The sequence below is a fragment of the Crocodylus siamensis genome, chromosome 11 (genome assembly GCF_052110815.1).
Source record: "Crocodylus siamensis isolate JL-2025a chromosome 11, ASM5211081v1, whole genome shotgun sequence".
Taxonomy (NCBI): domain Eukaryota; kingdom Metazoa; phylum Chordata; order Crocodylia; family Crocodylidae; genus Crocodylus; species Crocodylus siamensis.
The window spans coordinates 57,686,317-57,708,737 of NC_143405.1; the positions used below are offsets into that span (position 1 = coordinate 57,686,317).

The 22,421-nt window shown below is 39.5% G+C and overlaps 1 protein-coding gene across 8 annotated transcripts in view; it reads right to left on the reverse strand.

The window, feature by feature from the left end:
- Nucleotides 1-952: 952 nt before the first annotated feature.
- The window catches only part of CHL1 (cell adhesion molecule L1 like), a 189,385-nt gene continuing 167,916 nt past the window's right edge, over nt 953-22,421 (reverse strand). For 4 of the 8 annotated variants that reach the window (XM_090021242.1, XM_090021236.1, XM_090021237.1 and 1 more), the window contains 5 exons: nt 20,681-20,860; nt 14,129-14,290; nt 13,307-13,438; nt 9,600-9,672; nt 954-6,397 (listed from right to left, as the gene is read on the reverse strand). In XM_090021242.1, coding sequence (XP_089877368.1) covers nt 6,181-6,397; nt 9,600-9,672; nt 13,307-13,438; nt 14,129-14,290; nt 20,681-20,860 — 764 coding nt within the window. In that variant the 3' untranslated portion in view covers nt 954-6,180. The other 4 variants (XM_090021244.1, XM_090021238.1, XM_090021240.1 and 1 more) reach the window with 3 other exon arrangements.

A 22,421-nucleotide genomic window follows, 5' to 3' on the forward strand; every position in this document is an offset into this window, starting at 1 on the left:
CCATTAGATCTGTCATTGTGCATGAGCAGACTGGCTTTTTTTGTTAAGAATGTGTCCGTTATTTATACTTGTTTGACAATTTGGATTTACAAAAATATTAGGGCAGAGTTGCCTGCCAGCTGTTAGTAATGAATACATGTTTGTAAAGGAAGAGCGCCCAGTATACTTAGCTATGCATAGAGACCTTGGATTTTCGAATAGCTAGGTTTCCTCCTGATTAAGAGACACAAAAGATAAAAGCAAGAATTGCCGGATGTCTAGGAGATGTTGCATTCATAGTCCTTCTGCAACATTAGCACAGGCAACTGTGTGTGTGTGTGAACTCAACGCCCCTTGTGTTTAAACACCGTGGAATATAGCTCATGTAACCTACCTGTACTCCATTGTTTCCAATGAGATAAATAATTCCCCACCCCCACTCCTTTTAGATCAAACATATTCTGCTAAATAAGTGTATTATCATATCAGAGGTGAATGCACGTCACTGTTGGATTACATCAAGTTTCTGAACTATTTGCTTATCTCTTTCCTTCAGTTTTATAAGCGCTTTGAGCCTGCCTCTATGGCTACATTGTAAATGTAACACCATTACCGTAAGTTCTTATGTCTATGTGCTAAGCTTATGCCTGGCAATTCCTTAATATCTTTCAAGTGCACACTAACTTCCCCCTTTCAAATGTAGGGGTGATTTATTTCTCTGATGAATTAGGTTCATCCTAAATTGTGAGTAGATCACATGAATGGCTCATTGTGCATCTGATTTGAATGGCCTGGTGTACGAAAGCCGGGATTCTCATGCTATTTGCCTTGCCCATTCATCCTTTCCTGCACCGCTAGGTATACTTTAACTAAATATAAGATACATTTATCAGTGGTTTTGAAAATATTGGTCATATTTATTTCTTTATATTAATGCTTACAGCTTATTTACAATGCTCTAGCATGTACAGTGGACATCAGGCATCATTATGACTTTGCGCTTCCTGCTCTGGACACTGGATATCTAGGTTCTGATTCAATGGACTTCAGGGGCCAGATCCATACTCCTCATGGATTAGTATAGCTTTGCTAAAGCTAAGAAAATGCCATCATTTTACACCAGCTGAAAATCTAGCCCATAACCTGTTTAAAAGTCAAATAAATTCCTGACCAAAAAGCAGTCAGAGTAGTAGCACTGGTAGTGGTGGCAGCAGTAGTAATAATAATAACAAAATGGGTGATCACAAGTTAGGCTTTTCAAGATTACATCAAGTCAAACTTTTATTAGCAAAGTTGAATTTCATGTATAATGAAAATATCCTTTAAAACCATACATGTACATAGGCATGATACAAACGGCAACTACAGTACAAACACATTTCTCTAAACCTTAATAAATTTACACTAACATTCATCTCCAAAAAGTAACAGTGAGAACTTGGTAACACGTTTGTCTTGATCTCTTCTCATGAAGTAACAAAATATTGTGTGTGAAATTTAGAAAAAAAAAAAGTATGCTTTGGCTCAAACCCACACATTATTTCCCGTACGTATGAAAGTTGAACAAACTACTGCAGATCACAAAGCTCAGTCACTTGATAGCATATGTAAAACATTAATATGAAGGATACATTGTTGAAATGTAAACAGGTACTAATAGACAAATGGCAAACATATAAATCAGGTTTTACTCCAAAACATTAAGCAAAAAAAAAATATATAAAGATGCTTTTCAGGACTTGATCCCTTGTCAGATTAATGGAATTTCTGCCAGCTAGCACCAACAACGATTTCTTTTAAGTAACTCACTTCTTGCAGAGGAGCTATTTAAAGTAACTGAGATGTCTGGTTTAGAAGTATAACTATGACCAAATGAAAAAGATTGCAATAAAATACCCCTTCAGATGTATGCAAGTGTCAGAATAAAACATTTACCAGCACTCCTTTAGGAAGCTGTGTGTGAAATTTTTGTCAAAACCCATTTTGGACAGGAGAAAAATAACCTGCTCACTTTTACCTAATTCGTTTGGAAAATAATATTGATCCTTCAGACTTTAATTAACCACCTGATACCATAGTTGGGTTCATGCAGTCAATGGCAGTATTAATCTACATACCAGAGTTTGGAGGACTAGGCCATAACAAAGCCAAAAATGATGTGACAGCTAAATTATTTATCATTAGGTATGTTTGCAGTTGACCTATTATGTATTTACACTCACCTACATGCCATGATTTACAGGGGACTATATAGTTGATTTGATATGGGATCCAATTCTTCTCTCATCAAAGGCTGTTTTACAGCCTGGTAGCAGATATGGCTAAGGCCTTTGCCCTATATTAGTATCCAGTAGCACAAACCCTTGTAAAATTGAGCTGAAGTCAAGAGCAAAGTGCACAGTGATGGGCACATGGTATGATGCTTAAAATGAATAAATCCTTTGGATTTTGTGATGGTGGCCTCACAGGGCATCTTCCAGGGGTTTAAGTAGTAGGGTGGCCATTCCTAAGAATATTACTATACATTGTGCATGCTTTAAAATAATACTCCTCTAATACAATAAGGACAGATGTTGATTCTCTTTCTTATATTAGATCGCTTTAGTAAGTAGCTTTAGTCCGAGTTGTACTAGTGAAGAAAGTGGGTGCATCTCCATGTGAAATTAGGGAAGCACAATAAACTCCAGGGCAGTTCGGGCTGAAGTTTATTGCTCTTGGGCGCAGCATTTACATGTGCCCGGGACGGTAGGACACTGACCCAGAGAGGTGCGGTTCCAGCTGGAAGAGGCTCCAGGGATGAGCCTGCCACCCCTGGATCTTCTTCGCCCTGGCTCAACGTGCTGCCAAGGGGTTGGCTGGGGCACGAGGGTGCTACAGTATGCAGCTAGCTGGCAGGCAGCCCCTGCACTGAAGCACCCTTGTATCCTGTCACCCCATCACCATCTTCATATGTGTCACGGTGCAGTAAATAACTCTGCCATAGGATAGCACTTATGTTAGGCGGTACTGTCCTACTTCAGAGTTAATTGGTTAGCTCCACAAAATCGACACGTGCGGTGCTATTAGGCCGGAGTAAATTAGGCTACTGCACAATAAGCGTCTCATGTAGATGACCCCAGTGGGACTTCTTGGGGAGTTGATATAAAACTTTTGGTCCCTAACCCAGCAGAACTGGCAGTGACCCCATACTTTGGGTGCCAACACTTTTCAATATCAAGACTTTTGTAAACCTTTCCCTTGAGACTATTTTACACTTACCCCAAGCTAGGTCTGTCTACCCTGTCCCCAGGCAGAGCACAGCAATAACACAGCTGTAGTGCTTCTAGTTTCAGGGTTAACACAGAGAGACAGATAGCTCAGAGTGGCTCTGTACAGCATTCCCTTGTCCCATACAGACACATCCAAATGCTATATGATCAAGGGAATTTCAAAAACCACTGCAGACTCATAGAAACACCTGCTTTAATCAACAGAGCACAGAACTGATGGCAAATATTATAAATCCAACATAAATCCCCAACTTCTTCTCTCATTTATACCCAGGCAACCCCACTTAAAAAAAATGTTATAATCTCATTATGAATGAAAGAACAATTTGACTATCTGACTCAAGAAGGGGTGGGGGAATTGCCATTTTTAAAACGTATCTCAGCAGCAAGTTTCAACCTACTTCACGGTCCAAGATATGCACAAGATACAACAGCAGCTAAAAAAAAGATGCTGAAAAAATTTTCTCAAGAATTACAGAGTCCCTAGGGAGTTCTGATGTTTGTTTAATATTCATTGGACATATTCCTGAAAAATAAAAATCAGTGCACATTTTAAAAATTGCATTGCACATCTTTTTGTCACTCCGTAATTTTTAGGCCCTGAGGCATAATGAAATACTAACATTACGATGTAAGAGTCTGAATTAAAATTTTAATAGAAAAAGCACTCATACTAGCAGATGAGTAACACATCATAGGAATGTCACCAACATCTCTTAGTAACAACTGAGCAGGCAGGAGCACAGGGTGTTTATTCATTATTTGATAATATGACACCCTGCTAATCGGATCTGAAATTTGTGTCTGTCTTACATAGTTCTCTTTTTGTTTTTCCTGGGACCATGACTCCAGCTAATCCTCACTATCCATAATACAAGCAATATGGGTGTTCATTAACTGCAGATGGGTTGTACACATTATAAGATATGAGCAACCATGTGAAGGTGTAGAGGGCTATTGATAACATCATCACCACACAGTTTACTTTTGTTGAAAAAATCCTCCCCAGAGCCTTCTGCATCTTGAGCTCTGAAAGAGGAGTAGTGCTCTGCAAATACAGCTCCTCAACTACTGTGCTCAAAATTAAACCAGATTTTCAAAACCATTCAGCAATCGCCAGGTACTATTGTTTTCAAAGGTTGTGTAACGCCTCCCAAAATCTTGCCATCTAATATAGGTACGTTACGGGGAGTTCGGGTCTTTAGAAAACCTAGCTGTTGTCCATGTAAAAACCGAGTGAAACAATTTCTAATTTTAAGTGCAAATCACAAAGTGGGTATTCCTTGCCTGATCCCATAAACTCTTACTCAAGACAATACCAATCTGTACTGTTTCCACAGAAGCCATGGGAATACTTGCTTAAGTACTACTTGCAAGGAGGATGTTTTACAGAGAACTGTTTTTCCTTATTTAGCAAATCATGGCAGAAATGTATTTTAATGGTAGCTACCACCATACAAAAAGAACGGACAATTGCAAGTAACATGAACTGTGTACTGAAGTTAGCAAGACCATACAGAACTTTGAAAAACAGTCATGAGATCAAATATACAAGCGATCCAAAAAAATGCACCATGTAGCTTTGCTGAGTTTTTAATCAGTAGCAAAGAATGAACACTTTTGGTGGGGATTTAAAACAGCATTCAGCACCCTACATAAAATACACTGTACTGTGACCCATTATTTTGTTTAAGAACATGTCATTTGGAAATAAAATGTTTAAAAATCCCTAAATTCAGGACTTACTTTTGGGAAGGGAACACCTTTTGAGTACATAAGAAAGAAAGCAGCAAAACTGCTAAATATATATATATTTTTAACACAATTTGTGCTTTTGGAAAACTAATTGAAGCCCATAAAGATGGAAGCAGCTCTATTACTATATAGCTATACAGATGCATGCTAGCATCACATCTCAATTCCAAATAAAACAAGGCTGTATTTTCAGGTATGGCAATATTAACATAATATGTACAATGCATTCGTGAAATGTATGCTAGCATACAAATATACACAAGAGACATATGGAAAACAAATCCCTTAGAAATGCAGCTTTCAAAGATCTTGGGAATCAAATTCAGGGGGCCTTTTTATGTCCGAAAACCTGATCCTGCTTTTTTGACAAATATAAAGACTTGGGAATGAGGCCCTTGTTTTCCCTTGCCAAAGGAAAGCTCCTACAGCTGAACTTGGTTAAGGAAAGAGTGCCAGCTATTGGCTAGAGGATATACACACAAGATCAGATTTTTTTTTTTTCCGTTTTTGACAGCAGGTTTAATATCAAATACTTGTGGCTAAAACTGCATCTCTAAGTAATTGCTTTCAGCTCTAGTCACTAATCCTAGAATCACTGAAACAAGAAAACAATATGAAAAATTAAATAGCGTATGGAATGCAGTTCTTTAGTGTTTTACATGATATATATTTTTTCTCACTAAGATATAGCATGTTACTTTACAAAGTAACCTTTTTGTTTTTGTTTTTCTTATTACACTTCAAACTCTACAAAGCCAAGGCCATATATATTAGGAAATATTGGATGCAAGGTATATACAAAGTAACAAAAGCATACAAGAAAGAGAAAGTTATACTGAGAAACATGTAATATAACTAAGACAGGTGGAGAAGAACAAGTATGTATATACATATGTAACACTGAGTAGCTGCGGTTTTGGTCAGACTGAGTGACATCTCTCGCATGACAGAACATTACACCTTCTGGTTTTATTCAATGAAAATACGTGAACAATCAGGACCCCCCAAAAAAGTCTCAAAAAATCATCTGTTAATGGCAGTGACTTATTTCTCTATCCACAGATGTCAAATTCCTGACTGACTCATTCTGTAACCTACTTCTGATCATGTATGGTAAGAGCTGATTACTAGTAAAGATAAATATGGCAATTCAAAATGAATCATTCATGCTAATATTTTATGCATGGAGAGGAAAAGTTGCTGTAGAACTTCCAGTGCTTTCGACTGATCCTTTCTCCTTAGATCCAGAGTAAGCTCCAATAAATGAACCGTCTTCATTAAACATCCCGTGGTCCCCTTCTCCATAATCTACTAAACTATCAGCACTCTCTGTAGCTTTAATGTCCCCATTAATTGATTGGAGGCTGCCTTTGAGTGGCTTTTCATCACTGTCACTAGAAAATAAAGAAAAATCTTCCTAAAACCTAGCTTTGTATTACAGCTCTGGCAATTGAGCATTTAAGTTTAGCAAATGAAGAGATACGTTCAAGAAGGAGTGAGCAAAATATTTTTTAAAATAATAATAACGTAGGGAAAATTTCTGAACATGGTGCATGGAATATTATCCTGCTTGAGCCAGTGGATGTTACATAGCTGGTGCGTGGTGGTTTGGGGACTGTTTGAATTGTGATTCACTGAGAAATACCCATTTGGATCTTTGCTCTTTGTTTTCCCCCCGCCTCCTTTTGCCACTGAAACTGGGAGAAAGATGAGGGGAGACAAAAGCAGGAAGAAAGGAGAAAAGAAGAAAAGCTGAAAACCAGCTTTGGTAATTCATTTTTCACATCATCTTTAAAGAGAGAAGCATAAAGAGTCTCATTTGGAAAGCACAGAGCCATTTGTATAGCCTGCTGAAGGCCCCATTTATTTCACTGGTCCTCTGAAATGGTGTGGGCTTATCCCAGTTAGGTTAATACACGGACGGGGCCGTTAGCATTTGTTGACATCCTGCTGCTTGGTGGAAGGGTACATGGATGGGACTTCATGTATGGGTTGTGATTTTAAATAACTGGTAGGGTTTTGGGAACTTGTATCTAGTCTAAGTGAAATATAATTAAATTGCATAAGGAAGCATGTATTTCTGTGAACAGGGAGAGCAGCACAATGATTCATACCCACTCACTATGGTGGTCTCTTTTCTTGGAGGGTGGCTGGACTGTGTTAGAGAGCCTGATGGACCTGTTACAACTTTGGCGAACTAAATTGGGTCTTTAGCTGAAGCAAAATGGACTCATTCTTTAAGGTCCACAAGCCTCAGGGTCAGTCCCTCTCAGAAATGATCTAACAAAAATAATGCTGATGCTGAGAAAGTGATTTGTATGTATAAACAGCTACCACTTAGATATCTCTGGTCCTCAAACTCCAGTGTTGATAGGCATTTACAGTTATTGCATGTGCCATAATGCTTTGGAACTCAAGAGTCATCTCTATAATCTCAGGCCCAAGCCTACTTCTTCATATTACTGTATATGTATTCAGTACAACATTTCCTTTTCTCTGTAGTCTTCATTTGCATTAAGTTTGGCTTGGGCTGCTCTGGCTTTGCCTTACTCAACCACTCACTTATCCAGATTAGGGAGCACGGCTGTACAGCTGACCTCGAACTGCTGGGAACGTTTTGGCCGACTGCTCTCTTTATTCACTGCATCTCAGAACAGGAAACAAAACTAGAGGCTTAAGGGAAAGGTAGCATTAAGCCTATTGTATGGTGTTGAAGGATCTGGGCCAGTCAAAAATATACATGGAAAAAAGGGACAATATTTTGAAAACCTTTCCCTGAACTATATTTCTTTTTGTTTTCAGCCAGTTCCCCTTTTATTAGGAAACAGTGATGCCAACTCTCTGTGTATCTAAGAGATTTCTCGTTGTCTCACTGGCAAAGCGTAAGGTCTTGTCTGATGGAGCCCATCTATATCATTGGTATTTGTATCTTGGTTATATCGTTACGTATCCAGCTCACAACTCTGAATTTACATATGTATATGAAGAATGATTAAATGAAGTGTTAAAATACGCTGAGTGTTATTTGGCAAAAGTTATTTTTAATAAATGGATCCTAACAATATTAATTAAAATCTCTTATTATGCACAGCAGAATCAATAGGATGCCTAATTACCTAGAAGGATTGGAAAGAGGCAATTTATAATGGGTTCCCATGGAACTTCTAAGGCTACAACAACAACAACAAAAACCCCGAGATGTGGGAAATAATGCAGTCTCAAAGAAAATTTCTTTGTAAGATAGTCCAGTGGAAAATAGCCTGGGAACTCCAGGTATATCTTGCAGTGAGGCTGCTATTGCGTATTTTGGAAGGCCCAGCATTTTCCTGTTTCAACAAAGCTGGGAGTTTGTCACAGAAGTTTTCCATCTGTCACATAATATAAATAATTTTACTTGAAATTCTTGTACCGTTAGAATTTGACAAAGAAGCATATATGAGTCAAAAGTTTCATACTTTAACTGGCATCCTTGAAGCCTGCTGAAACATATTCTGCTCTCAGTTCTGCCAGTGTAATCATTCCAGAGTATCGCCAGTGAAGTCAACAGAATAGAAGTCAAAGACAGATGAAAGTGAAAGCAAAATATGTCCATATAAATCTACAGGACATTTACTGGTACATTTGCTTGAAAGAAGTGGGACCGTTAGTTCAGATGCAAAAACTAACCCCCAATTCGTTAACACTGAGTTGGGCCTCTAAGTTAGGAACATAACCACTTGCATCTTCAATCATCATTTAGTCCAAATTAATTTTGAAATTATTGGCAACTTTTGCTGAATAAGGATGGAAATAGCCAGTCCTAAATTTGAACCTCTAGTTTCAATATTTCAAGACGTCTGTTACTTTCCCATAGACAGGACTTGTATTGATAGAAAATTATAAGTTGAGGGGAGAAAGTTACTAACCACATGTCTTTCTTACCTTTCTAAATATTTGTCCCATTAGAAAGCATTAAAAATTAAATAAAGATGAAATTATGCAGAAAACCCCTTATCCTTTACAAATAATGAAGTAAACAAATTGGACTTAGCCAGAAACTTGTAACGTTATAGCCAATTAAACCAGTCGTACAATACTGTATTTTTATACTTAGCAAAATTATGTAATAGAATTAGCCTTTTCTTATTTTGACTGAAGCCAAACATAATTATTTTATCCAGAAAATACTTATACTTATTGCCATTTTCAGTTGTTAATTTTCATCCTTTTTTCATTATTTTTTTTCCAGAATGAATACCTACTAACTCAGATCCCACTGATGCCAATAGGAGACTTTCTGATGAATTCAGTGGACTTTTGAGCAGCCACAAGACTAAAACGTAAAAGGATTTTTATAACACACATAAGATGCTTAATAAGAAGAAAGCAAAAATAAGTGCTACTCCATCAGCAATTACCTATGTCTCAACTTGGGTGGATTAAAGTGTTCTGGATATAGCTTTACATTCATATTATCATCCACTCCCAAGAGGCATGCTTTGAAAATGAAAAATAGTGTTACTTGGAGGCGCTAATAAAAATTCATTAAAAATACTTGTGATGATATTGGAAGAAAACCCCCACATCTGTTATATTGTTATTGCAGGTTATATTTACCTATATTCCCCAAAGATTTCATCTTTTATTGATTGGGCTTCAGGATCTGGATGCAAGTCTTCTTTTTCTTTCACTGTGCAAATGAAAGAAAGCAGAAACCTTTTCAGCATGCTTGGGTTCAGTTATGTGGGAAACTGTCAGTCATCATCAACCATTCAACCCAGAGAATAAGAGCTATAGCTAAGTGTTTCACAGTACAACGAGGGCTAGGTTGTCAAGGCATGTAGAATAGCTGGCTTTCTAATTCACAATGACCACAGTCAGCGTTTCACAGAGGACCTTTCTTCACGCTTTTGAAAAGTTAGCCTGTATGATTTCTCTTAGCAAGACTCATTTCTCTCCTGTGAAATTCAGGCTGTATCTGCAAGCATAGTGTGTTTTGTCAGTAAGACGTGCAGCTAGTTCTTAGTTGGAAATTCACATTAAAAAAAACCCCAAAGACCTCCAATATCCTAGTTCTAATAAGTAAGTAAAAGCCTGGATGTTACATAGGGAGGTGCTATATCTATTTAATAACAAATGTAGTTGTGCAATACTATTATAAATGTAAGAAATTTCATTCTGATTTCAGCTAAAGATCTACTTGCACTACATGTATTACCAGCTACCATAACGTATTTACTCTAGTGTAACTGTGGTCAACTTGGAAGAAAAAAAAAAGGAGGCACACAAAGAATATAGCAAGACATGCAAAATATGAATTGCACATGCAAAATATGCTAGGTATCTCAGTACAAAATTATCCACAGAGTGTAGCTTTAGTAACTATGGGCACATCTACACATTCAATTAGCATGGCTGAATAAAATCTGGTGCAGTTTGCACCACAGTTTATTGCCCCGGTTGCAGCATTTACATGTGTGTCCAGGACTGCAGCATGTTGAGCCAGGGCAGCACAGCCACACCTGGCAGAGGGTCCCAGGGGGTAAGCCTGCCAGCCTGAAGTCAGTCTTCCCCAAATCAATGTGTTGTGGAGGGACAGGCTAGGGCACAAGACTGCTACAGTATGGGACTAGCTGGTAGGCAACCCCCACACTGTAGCACCCAGCCAGTCCTAGTCACCATCTACACATGCATTTGAGCTTATGCAAGTACTTCACTATAGGATAGTACTTGTGTCTGGCAGTATTATCCTACAGTGGAGTTGATTAGTTTCTTTCAGCCTAATATCTCCACACGTGTAGATGGTGACACTCTACTATGGAGCAAACTAGTCAACTCTGCAGTAAAACACACGTGTAGATTCCCCCACTATATACTACGCCTGTACAAAGCAGCTAGTCTTTCCTTCAGATTTGACTTCAGCTGATTCGGGGGACAGTGATTTGATTTGGTGATTCGAATCATTGTCCCGAGTCGATTCGGCCAAATCTGATTTGGAGATTCAGCTGCTGCTGAATATCTGAATCAGCCAGGCCTATTCCCCACTAGCCTGGCAATGGCTGCCCTGCCTGCCCCAGCTTCCAAGCAGGGAACATTGGGGGGGCTGACAGGGGTCCCTTCAATGGTCCCCTCCTCCAGCCCCCCTGCCCCTAGTACTTACCAATTCAGAGTCGGCTGCAGCTCCTTGCTGCAGCCATTGGGGACTGCCCGAATCATCAAAGCTCTCCAAATCTTGAAAAGATTTGGAGAGCTTTGAATCAATTTGACCTTTAAATTGGTCCCCTGATTTGATTTGGATTCAGAGATTTGGCCACCGAATTGGGCCAAATTGCCTCTGAATCAAATCACCAACCAAAGCTTCACACAGCCATACTATGTACCAAATTAGGGTCCCCAGGCAACTGGATCTGCTAGCACAGAACTCTGCATTGATATAAAGAAAAACAGAATCAAAAAATTTTTAGCTCAAATACTGTAGGAAGTTCCTGGTTAGAGGGCCTTGCCCCTCCGCTCAGAGTCAGTCCAATATCATATTTGGGGTCAGAAAGTAATTTCATGCTGAGGTCAGATTGGTATGGACTGTGGGGGTTTTTGCCTTCCTTGGCAGAAGGGATTTGCTTTCTTCCTGGGATCTCTTGAGTGTATATCAACAATCTTTACAGCAGCAGGACATTGGCTGCTGTGGTCTCCCTGCTTTATGTGTGGGCAGGTTAGGGGCTGTGCAAAGCTTCAGTTGCTGATTCGATTCAGAGGAGATTCAGCAGCCAAATCTCCAAATTGGAATTAAATTGGAGGACTACTAAAAAGGTCTGAATAATCCCAAGCCTCCAAATCAATTCGGAAAAGATTCGGAGGCGATTCAGAGATTCCAGCAGCCTCTGCTCACTGCCACAGGGAGCTGGACCTGGGCTCCATGCCAGTAAGTAGGGGGCGGGGGCTAGAGGAGGGGGAGACCATGAGGGACCCCTACCAGGCCCCATCTCCTGCCTGCTCCCTCAACCCCTGAGTGTCCCCAACCCCCTCCCACTTTTTCAGCCCCATCAATGGCTGCCCCACCTGGCCCAAGCATCCCAGCACTTAGAAAAAAAAAGAAAGAAAAGCCCCGCACTCACTGGCTCCTGCCAGGTGGGGCATGAGCCCCGCTGCCCCCCCCACTGTCCTGTGCTGCATGGGGGCGGGGCTCTGCTATGAACATCGGCCCCAACAGCCACTGCAGCAGCCAGTGAGTGTGGGAATTTAAAAATTTTTTAAAGAGCTGGGGTGCTGGCACCAGGCGGGACAGCCATCGATCGGGCTGGAAGAGTGGGCAAGGGTTGAGGCCTGTTCAATTTGGATATTCAGCCAATTCAGCGGCAGCCAAATTTCTGAATCAGATTCGGCTGAATCAATTCGGGATAGGGATTTGAATCACCAGATTGAATCACTGTCCCCTGAACTGGCCAAATCCAATGTGAATACTAGAGACTTTGCACAGGCTTATCGGGACTACGTCTTTTCCTCGTGTCAGGGCTGACTCAGTAGTTTTGCTAAGAGCTTAGACAATGGATTTGTATATAGTGGTTTAGATAGGCATGATCCTGCCTGAGGCAGGGGGTTGGACTAGATGGTCTATGGAGGCCCCTCCAGCCCTACCTTATGATTCTATGACACAGGATGACAATGAACCTCCGAAGTGATGCAGCTATCACAGGGTCAAATGTGATCCCATGAGATTTAAGGCCCTGGTGGAACTTCGTCTGTAATACTGTGTACAATTCTAGTCACCCAGAAGATGCATTCAACCCAGTGAGCCACGAGAGGAATAGCCAGCTTATCTTACAAGAGGATATTAAAATGGCTTGGCTTGTTTAGTCTCACAAAATGAAGCCTATTGGGCTTCACTGATATCACTTCTCTCTATGAATACATTTGGGAAGAGGCAAGAGGAGGAAACCATGAAGAGAAGGGATTACTTAGGCCAAAATCTTGGCACAAGAACAAATGCATATACACTGGCCATGAGTTACTTGTAAATTTAGGATTTCCATGAGAACAAGTCTAATAACACTGGAGGTACTGGAGTGCCAAGGCAGCAAAGCCACATACACCGCACAGAATGTCAGGCACCAGGTATAGGTTTGCTTGTATTTAATTAAATCAACTTATTTTTTCTTTTAATTAAAACAGACAAATCCAAACTGTATTTTTCAGGTGGAAGATGTTCAGTCTTCAGAGACTGAAGGGTGAATTTTTAGACTATTCCGTTCAACTAAGTAGCTATGTGTCTGAAGATGCCTGCTGTTATCAAATATATGTCACAAAAAAAGGAAAATAGCTGTACTTACCTGAGTATTTTCCTCCTTTATTCCTTTTGACAAAGCAAACAGTTAGCAGCAATAAGGTAAGCAAAGCAATGGCACACATCAGTCCAATAAACCAGCCTTGTGTGGAAATTCCCTCATATATGCCAGCATAAGCTTTGTAAAAGAAAACAAACAAAAATATTTAAGTAAGGGAAAACAGAGTAACCTACCGCAAAGAGAATGTTCAACATTTTCTTTACTGATCTGGAATGATCAAACTCTTGTTACTGATATCAAGCTAGCCTTTTTAATTTTAAGATATAAAGGACAGAAATCAAATGTCCAAAGAATGCTATTTACATATAAGGCAAATGAAGTATCTGTGTCACACAATACATGTTTTTTGGAAAGGCATTTCCAAAGGAGTGCTTGATTCAGAGGATTAATACTGAAATAGGAAAGGTGCACAGAACATCGCTAAGCCTCTCATGCACAAAGCAGTTTTGCAAAGACAGAGTTAAAAGTGTTTTAGGATACATGCAAACTGCTCAGCTAGCTGCATTCATGGAGAAGGAACAGCACCTACCCATTTAAAATGGCATACAAGCTAAAACCTGTAAATAGTAAGTATTGGAAAGTTTTGTAATGTTTCCACTTTGCTACTTTAGACGGTAACATTGGAGGCTGAACAGAAAACTAATGAAATCAATGGTAAGAATCTCTTTGATTTCATTGGATACAAGCTCAGTCTCCATTATTTCATTATTATTATATTTCATTGTAGACCATAGTATGTAAAACTAGTATTTATTTAAATTTAAAAAGAAATTTTGATTTATCACCTTAAAGGGTTTCATTTCTCACCTCTCCCCCTCGTCTCAATTACATCTTCAAAAATGCTATTGTTATCAACCCAATTCTTAGTCACTAGACGAACTGTATATTCAGTTCCAGGCTCAAGTGCCTCAATGGGGTGAAACTTTTGGGTGGGATTTACTGCTCCTGAAATCTTCCCGATCCCTTTACCTATGAAACGTACATAGCCAAGTCATATTAATGAGTTATTCATTGAACAGTCAGACTCCAAAATGCACAGTCACAAAATGATCTATACAACACGCATACATGAATATATTTAACGTCTCTCTGGGATATATATTTTGGAGAGACTATAAAATAAAGTAGAAAAACAGTTTCTCTGCTTGTTTGAATATTTCACAAGTTAAAGTCAACAGCAAACTGAAATAATCCTGATATTTAGGGAGGATTTTCTACAATTTCCAGGATGAAAGGAGATATTGATGAAATGACATGTAGGATTATAGATTCGCTTTAATTAATACCTGTCTTAAAAATTACAAATTGAATGTGGCTTTGGTTTGGTTAGATAATCTGTGGCTCTGATCCTTTTCTCATTAAACTGAACTCAGTGGGTCAGGATTAAATACATAGTTATCCAGAAAAAGAGAATTACATCTCTTACAGGAATAATTTACATTGGGAAGTATACTAATATTTCCCTAGAAAGAAGCTCCTCACTTTCCTTTTTGCACAAGTATTTTAAAGTACTTACAAGTGGAGCACTGTTTTAGACATAACTAAAGGGTTTTTTAATATGACTTTCATATGTAATCTTTGCATATTCTAAATGATCTTTATATGAAAAGTATTTGGAATCGTAATCAAGTATTTGTTTAAATTTGGTTTTCTAGTAAGTCCACTCTTGATCTTAAAACTTCCATTGGCCCATTAGGTATTTTGCCTAAATTTGGAACTGAAAGGTAGCATCGTGTACCCTTTCTTTTAAATAATATTCCATTATTAATAAAAATATTTTTATAATATTTCATGTTAACTCCAAAATGAAATGTATACATTTAGGAAGAAAGCTATATGAAGGGCCTTATAGGAGCATGCCTATGTAAAGGCAGCAGCATCCATTTCTAGATAAAGATCCATCTCTCAGAGTCAGAAAATCCTGGCTCTGTTCTGTATTTTGCCAAGTTACTTTACTTCTCTGTGCCAATGGCAGTATTCAAGAAGCGCAGCAAGAATTGCTCCACATTATATAAAGCGTAAACTATCCTAACATATAGCATACACTACGCTAATGCTTCATTGCTGTTCTCTTGTTTTGGGTTTTTAAAATAATAATTGTAATAGAAATGATGCAAAAATGATAGAACAGCATCCACTTTTAGAGAGCGATCTAAAACCCATTCAACTCAATAGAGGTGTCTCAGTGATGGCAATGTGCTTTGGATCAGGACTTTATTTAACAGTGCCCATATCTAACATTAGGATCGTAACCTGCTAACATTCCCCAGATTTGGGGGAAAAAATACTAATACACATGCTATCTTAATTCTGTTCAGTTGCTTAATTTGCATAATGTATCTGTTTGCAGTCTAAAGTAATCTGAAGGAAAGCACGGCATGGTTATTTCCACACAGCATAGCTTCAAAACTGCCCGACCGATTTGCACAGACAGTAAAACAATGGCCATTAGTACCAAAACTAGTAAACACAGTAAGCAAGAAAACTTTGAGAGATTAGAATTTGGTTGGTACCTGAAGGAAAAGAAAGAAAAAGATTAAGAACAGCATAGGCCTAGTCAAAGGAACAGTACACAGTAAGTTTTTCAATTCAACTATATAAATATTACAATAAACAGTTAAATTAGTAGGCCACTGAGAACCAGAGAGAACATGCTGAACTGGAATAATGCTGATGTTGAAACATGGTGCATTAGCATAAATTATTCCATCTACTGGTAGGTTTTGCTAAATGAACTACGTGAGGCTAAGCAATCATTTTTAATCAAACTGCAGATTAAGCAACAGGACTTACAGGTAAATTTTAATTACATTTTCTAAAACAGAGACACCAGAACAATGAATGTAATGAAAATGCTATCCATAAAGGAACCAGAAGTAATGTTCTGCTATATGAACTTTAATCCCATTGCTCATTAAATGCCATATAACACTTAAAACATGTCAGCCAGACAAGGCAATCATATATTGCAATTTGTATACAACCTAGGTCTGATCTTGTAGATTTATTCACTGTTCCAAGCCAGCAAAGCATTTAAGCATGTGCTCAACTGTAGAAATAATTGATTTCAATGAGATCACGTATAGATATTACTTGGAATGCATGCGTCAGAGCTTTGCTACATCAGAGATAGACAGCCTGAGTAGCCTGGAACCAAAATTGGTATCCCAGTTCTCTGTAAATAATTCTCCGTATCCTAAAATTCAACACAGGAGCCCAGGAGCATCTGCCTGTGCGGTGTCATCCCATATAAAAGTAGTCTGTATTATTCAACCAAATATAACACCTATAGAGGAAAAATAATTGGTAACTGAGGAAAAGTTGATAGGTGGAATAGAAAAAGGAGTGTAGAGTCCTGAAAAATAAAAAAAGACAGAGATATACTGAAAACAAAATGTTTACTCATTATTGAAAGGTCAGTGAGCAGCAGAAATTAGCTTCAGAAAACTGAAAGCAGGTAGGTTAGTTTTTTAATGTACCACAGGAGAGAAGCAGCATTAGTAGTGAAAGCATATCACCAGCATTTCTCATTTCCCCCCTACTATTCATCAGTCATATCATGGGATTCACATGAACATTAAACACTGAGCTGCAATTTGACAATATGCTTAGTGGGCTTCGAGATGTATGAGAACAGTGGAACTTGCTTTTTATTATTATTTTACTGAAGCTACACTATGAAGGAACAAGATAAACCTCCTTCATGGATTTACTACCAGTCTTTACTAGTTCACCCAAAATTAGCACATCTGTTATGAAACGCATCCAAAAAAAAAAAAAGTTGGCAATCATGCAGCTGAATTAAAAATTGCAGATAATATTTTAATTTATAGCTGTACCTGTCTCAATACATCTGCTTGAAATAAATGGAAAGTTAAACTTTCATCAGTTTTCCTCCACTGACTGGCTATTAAAAGCTTATAAATATGCATCATAATTACCCTGCACCTTCTGGGCTTTTGTAGTCCAGGAGGCATTTCATGCTGAGTTGTAGTGATTTTAAGAGGTAGTTGGCGTTTAGAATCCATTAGGTGAGAATTAATGGCTTACCCACTGTGGTCGGCTTTCTAGACCATCCACTCTGACTTTGGATTGTTAGCTGTACTTTGGTATCTCACAGAAGATAGGCTAGTCTTGCTAAGAGAGTCTCTTTTTAGCTCTAGTTAGGGCTCTGAATGTAAAAAAAGCCTGTGTGTCCTGGGTGGCAGGGCCATGATTAATGGGTATAAGTGGTTCACTAGGTAATGCTTGCAGTAATCCTAGTGGGTGGTCACTAGTACTCTGGTTCAGGCAGGCTTGGGTGCATCGCTGAGGCCTGCGGGGCTGTTTCCATGCTCTGCGCAGTGTGGCGATGGGGGAGCATATTATACGCCAAAAAGTATGGTGATACACAGATAAGGAGTTTGTAAAGTGTCACTCAAGCATAGTTTTTCCTGCTGCACTTTTATTCTGGATGGAGATCAACATCAAGAAAAGAGCCTTCCTTTCTTCTCAGATCCAGACTGCATAAGCAAACAAGTATTTAATTTAAAATCATTAGACAGGTCAAATAGCAGGGGACAAACAGGACTCTATCAGCATCTCAACCTGACACATGTCTGCACTTCTTGGGGACAAGGCAACGTGCAAAGTCCAGAATCCGGTCCATGAAAACTGAATATACTGCAGGAGGTGTATCTATCTCTGTCTGTAAGATGGATAGAGAGGAAGATCTTTTTTTTCCCCCTTGCTTATGGATATTCATTGGATATGGAAAATCACTGAGACACAATAACCATTAAAAGCCTACAGTGCTATTTTAATGGAGTTTCATTCCACAGTAGGACTGCACTATAAATCTGACACTTACCTGGGGAACTTTGAATAATATGACTTGACTTTTAAAACACATTCCATTTTTTTAAGAGGCAATATTAACTTTAATTTTTAGCGCCCACCAGGCAGCAGCTTAAAATGTGAGAAAGTCACTGAGATGTGTGTGATTTTTGTCAGCCACAGGACACAGATCTGGTGCAATTTAAATGAACCTGGACCAATTTAGCCCTGTGAAAATTATGCAGAACCTCACTGGGATTTCAATGGGAGCTGGAGGGCTACATCAGAGAGTGAAATGGGACACAGTCAGGTGGCTCTTGTTTGAGTCGCTTGAAAAGTCGGGGCACAAAAGCAACAGGAGCCTTGCAGTGAGCACAAATTACACTATTCTATTCAACATGCAATCCATCACTCTTCCTTCCACTAGAATCTCTTGCTGCCATTGTTGAAACAAAATCTTTTGAAAGAAAAGAAGGGAAATAAAGGGAAGAAGAATGTCAGATATTCTATTTGCCCTAGTTTTAAGCCACGCGTTCTGGGGAGAGAGTCATAGTTTCTAGGGTCGGAAGGGACCTGAACAGATCATCAAGTCTGACCCCCTGCCCTGGGCAGGAGCGAGTGCTGGGATCATAATACCCCAGCCAGATATCTATCCCACGCCCTCTTGAAGACCCCCAAGGTAGGGGAGAGCACCACCTCCCTTGCGAGCCCATTCTGGAGCCTGGCAGACCCCAGTCAGCATCAGAGATTCTTCTAAAAATTAAATGGGCTAAGCAAGGTTGTTCAAATTACAAACAGCTTTTTAAATGACCACATGTAGAACTCCTGACCTCACAAAGTAATAATATCTGAGAAAGTAGCATTGCATTTTTCTTTTTTAAAAAAGTGTTTTTTATTATGTTGTTGAAGACTAGTATATTGATAACAACAGGCGGAAGAGAGAGGATGCTGGGCAGAGGAGGGAGAATTTATTATGCTAGCATCAGCTTCTGCACAGCACACAATGGGTATGTGTGGAGGATATACTGGGTGCTTGGATGATCTTGACTGGGATCAGTGAAAAGGCACTACTTAAGACACTGTGGTAATGGAACCAGAGGCCTGTTACCGGAGGAGAAGGATGCGTCAGAGTAGATCAGCCAACACTCTGCTTGCCTATATGAAATAAGGATTGACATAAAACTTTATCTAACAGGTACTGGGATGAGGGACATGGGGAAAACTATTCAAGCACTATTGAAGAGTGAATATCTGAAGGTGGGGAAATCCACATGAATTGCAAAAGAGCATCATGATTTTCCCTGGAATTAGGGAAGTAACTTTTTGAGATGTGTATGGAATCCGTTCAACACGAAACCTTGACCCCAGATGTGCTCATGCACATTCCTGGATGCAATTTCTTCCATACTGCAAATATGACAGGAGATTTTTCTGCAGTCCCAGTTAAGGAGAGAGAAAACAGGACTTTTTTTTTGTAGAACTCTGCGTGGATTCAAGAAGGAACGACCAGGCGCCACATGCAGCCACGTACGTGTTTGGAGTATCTTGTAAGCACTTCATCTGGAGTACGTGTTTGTAAGGACCCCTGCAATCTTGCAGAGGAAAAGGGAAAGAGATGCAGTCCCTATTTCACTGGTTGTCAGCCCAATTTGACAATACATCCTAAACAGGGTCTTGGGACAATAACTCAGAACGTAGAACATTTTTAGTGGGTCCTATGCTGTAGCCTCAATGACCAAAGGAATTAATATTTTAGTTGACTCCCAAAATATCTAAGTGGCAAGGCCCATTTTGTATCAAGATTGTTACAGTATGTTATCACTGCTAAAAAGAATGAAGCTAGGCCACTTCTGCTTATCACATTGTCCTTGTCCTTCATTGCGGTATTTCCATGGCCATTATTATTGAATAATTTTGGGGAACGTGTTCACTGGTATACTTGTCCGCTCAAACTTGCTATGCATAGTGTGCTTATTTTATTCCAGCTCAATAAGGCAGACCAGCTGCATTACTTCTAATTGTCCAATAAATCACTGAATATGAAAATGTTTAGGAGACAGGGTAAATAGCCTACGAATGGGCTTCACTGTTGGCCATTTGTAGCTTTTGATAAAATAACGCGACTCAGAGCAAAAACATTCGAATCAGCCTTCTGCTGATGGATTTGTGGGACTCACAAATTCTGTTCTCAAATGACAACCCATGGCTTCCATTAATATTACTGTTAAAAAAAGACAGCATTTGGCACACTAATATTTTAGTAGTTTTCCAGTGTCTTTTTAATGACTGCTAAATTCTAATTTTCATAAAACCCAATGAGGTCATTGGTGGGTGAAGCCAAAGAGCAACATGAAATAGCTAAATCAAATGTACTGAAGAACTGAATTGCTGTGTTTAAAAGTTCATTGATAGTGCTAATGCAAAGCAAACAATTTCAGTCCTCAAATGAGAGAGAAAGATTTCAAAGCTGAAAATCTCAATAGATTTTTTTTTCCATTACAGTCAAAACTTTTCAGTGTCAAAATACACTGCCTATTAACTTACTCCCATCTGTTATTGTTAGTCCTTCTTCTGTGATTGGCTTGCCACAGCCTTTCATAGTACAGGCACTCACATAGAATTTGTATTTAGTACTGGAGCTCAGATTTGAAAGCCTCCAACTGAAAGTCGAAGGGTTGGTAATATTGACGTCACTCAAAGGTCCAATTTCATCTGTTTCATTGACTGAAAAACAAACAGCAGCGTGCAGTCAGGCATAGCCACCGAATGCTACAAAATGCAAAAATGTCACGAAAACTGATAGAAAGGAGGCAGTTTGCAATAAATGGAAGGGATGATGTTCTGGAAAAAAAAATGTGTATCCTATTGCCCTGATACCTTTTGGAGTCCTTGAACAGGATTTATGTTCTTTATTGGATTGGCTGTTTCTGCAGCAGAAAAGGTAGTGACTATAGAGGTCTACTCAGTAGGCCTGTGCAAAGTGGCTAGTATTTGGTTTGGATTCAGATTCAGCCGATTCGGAGGACAGTGATTCAATTCGGTGATTCGAATGACTGTCCCAATTTGATTTGGCCAAATCTGATTTGGAGATTCGACTGCTGCCGAATCTTTCAATCAGCCAGGCCATGCCCGTTCCCCACCCCTCTCCCAGTCTGGCAATGGATGCCCCAGCACCTGGCACTTGTTAAAAAAACTGTTCCTGGTGCTCACCAGGTGCTGCTGAGCAGGGGGCGATCTCCACTTGTGCCCATGGCCCCAGGCTGCATGGGTGGCTCTGCACGAGCCCCACGACCCCTCCCTTGCTCCGCCATGGGTGTCCCGCCTGGGCCAGCTCCCATTCTTTAAGAATAAAAAAAGAAAAAAAACCCCTGGGCTTAACTGCTTCTGCTGGCAGGAGGGGGATCCCCGCTGCCCCACATTACCTCACACCATGTGAGCTCATGGGGTCCCCCCATGGTCCCCTCCCCCACCCCAGTACTTACCAGCTTGGAGTTGGCTGCAGCTCTCTGCTGCAGCCACCGGGGACTGCCCAAATCATCAAAACTCTCCAAATCTTTTCCGAAGATCTGGAGAACTTTGAATCGATCTGGACCTTTAAATTGGTCCCCTGATTTGATTCAGATTTGGCCACTGAATTGGGCCGAATCTCCTCCGAATTGAATCACCACCCATCTTCGCACCGCCCTACTACTCAGTTAAGCAAAATATTTTTCTAGAACCTCGAATGCACATACGTTGAAGGTGATCATGGATTTTTTGCTCCAAAACATCTACCCATGTTCTCAAACTCTGAGTCATACACGCTGCAAGTTTATGACAAATTCCCTCCTTTTGTGCCGCATCTATCAACTTGTATTTGCAAAAGGAGTGGCTCCTCCAAAGCCTGTTGGATTGGCAAAATGAAACCCACCTCAGAACTAGAGGATAGGGGGTATATTTAACCCTCCAAAGGTAAGTATGCTGCTGCTTTAGAAAACATAAGAAATTACTAAAGAGTTCACAGCAATTTCTTTGACAATACAATTGGATTGTGCACTTATACTTTTTTCTCAATGCAATGCCTTGAATTAGCATGCAAACTTATCCCTTCCCCAACATTTGGTAGCGTTAGGGACTTGAAAATCACTAATGAAATACAACTGATGGTGGCTGCTCCAGAAGTAACATGGACCTGAATCTTAATGCAGGGTTTCACAAACAGGGTGAGAACACACTTAAATGAATTGATTTCAAAACCTGAATTCACAAGAAGTGTTTATATCTTTGCTCACCACTACTAAGTAAG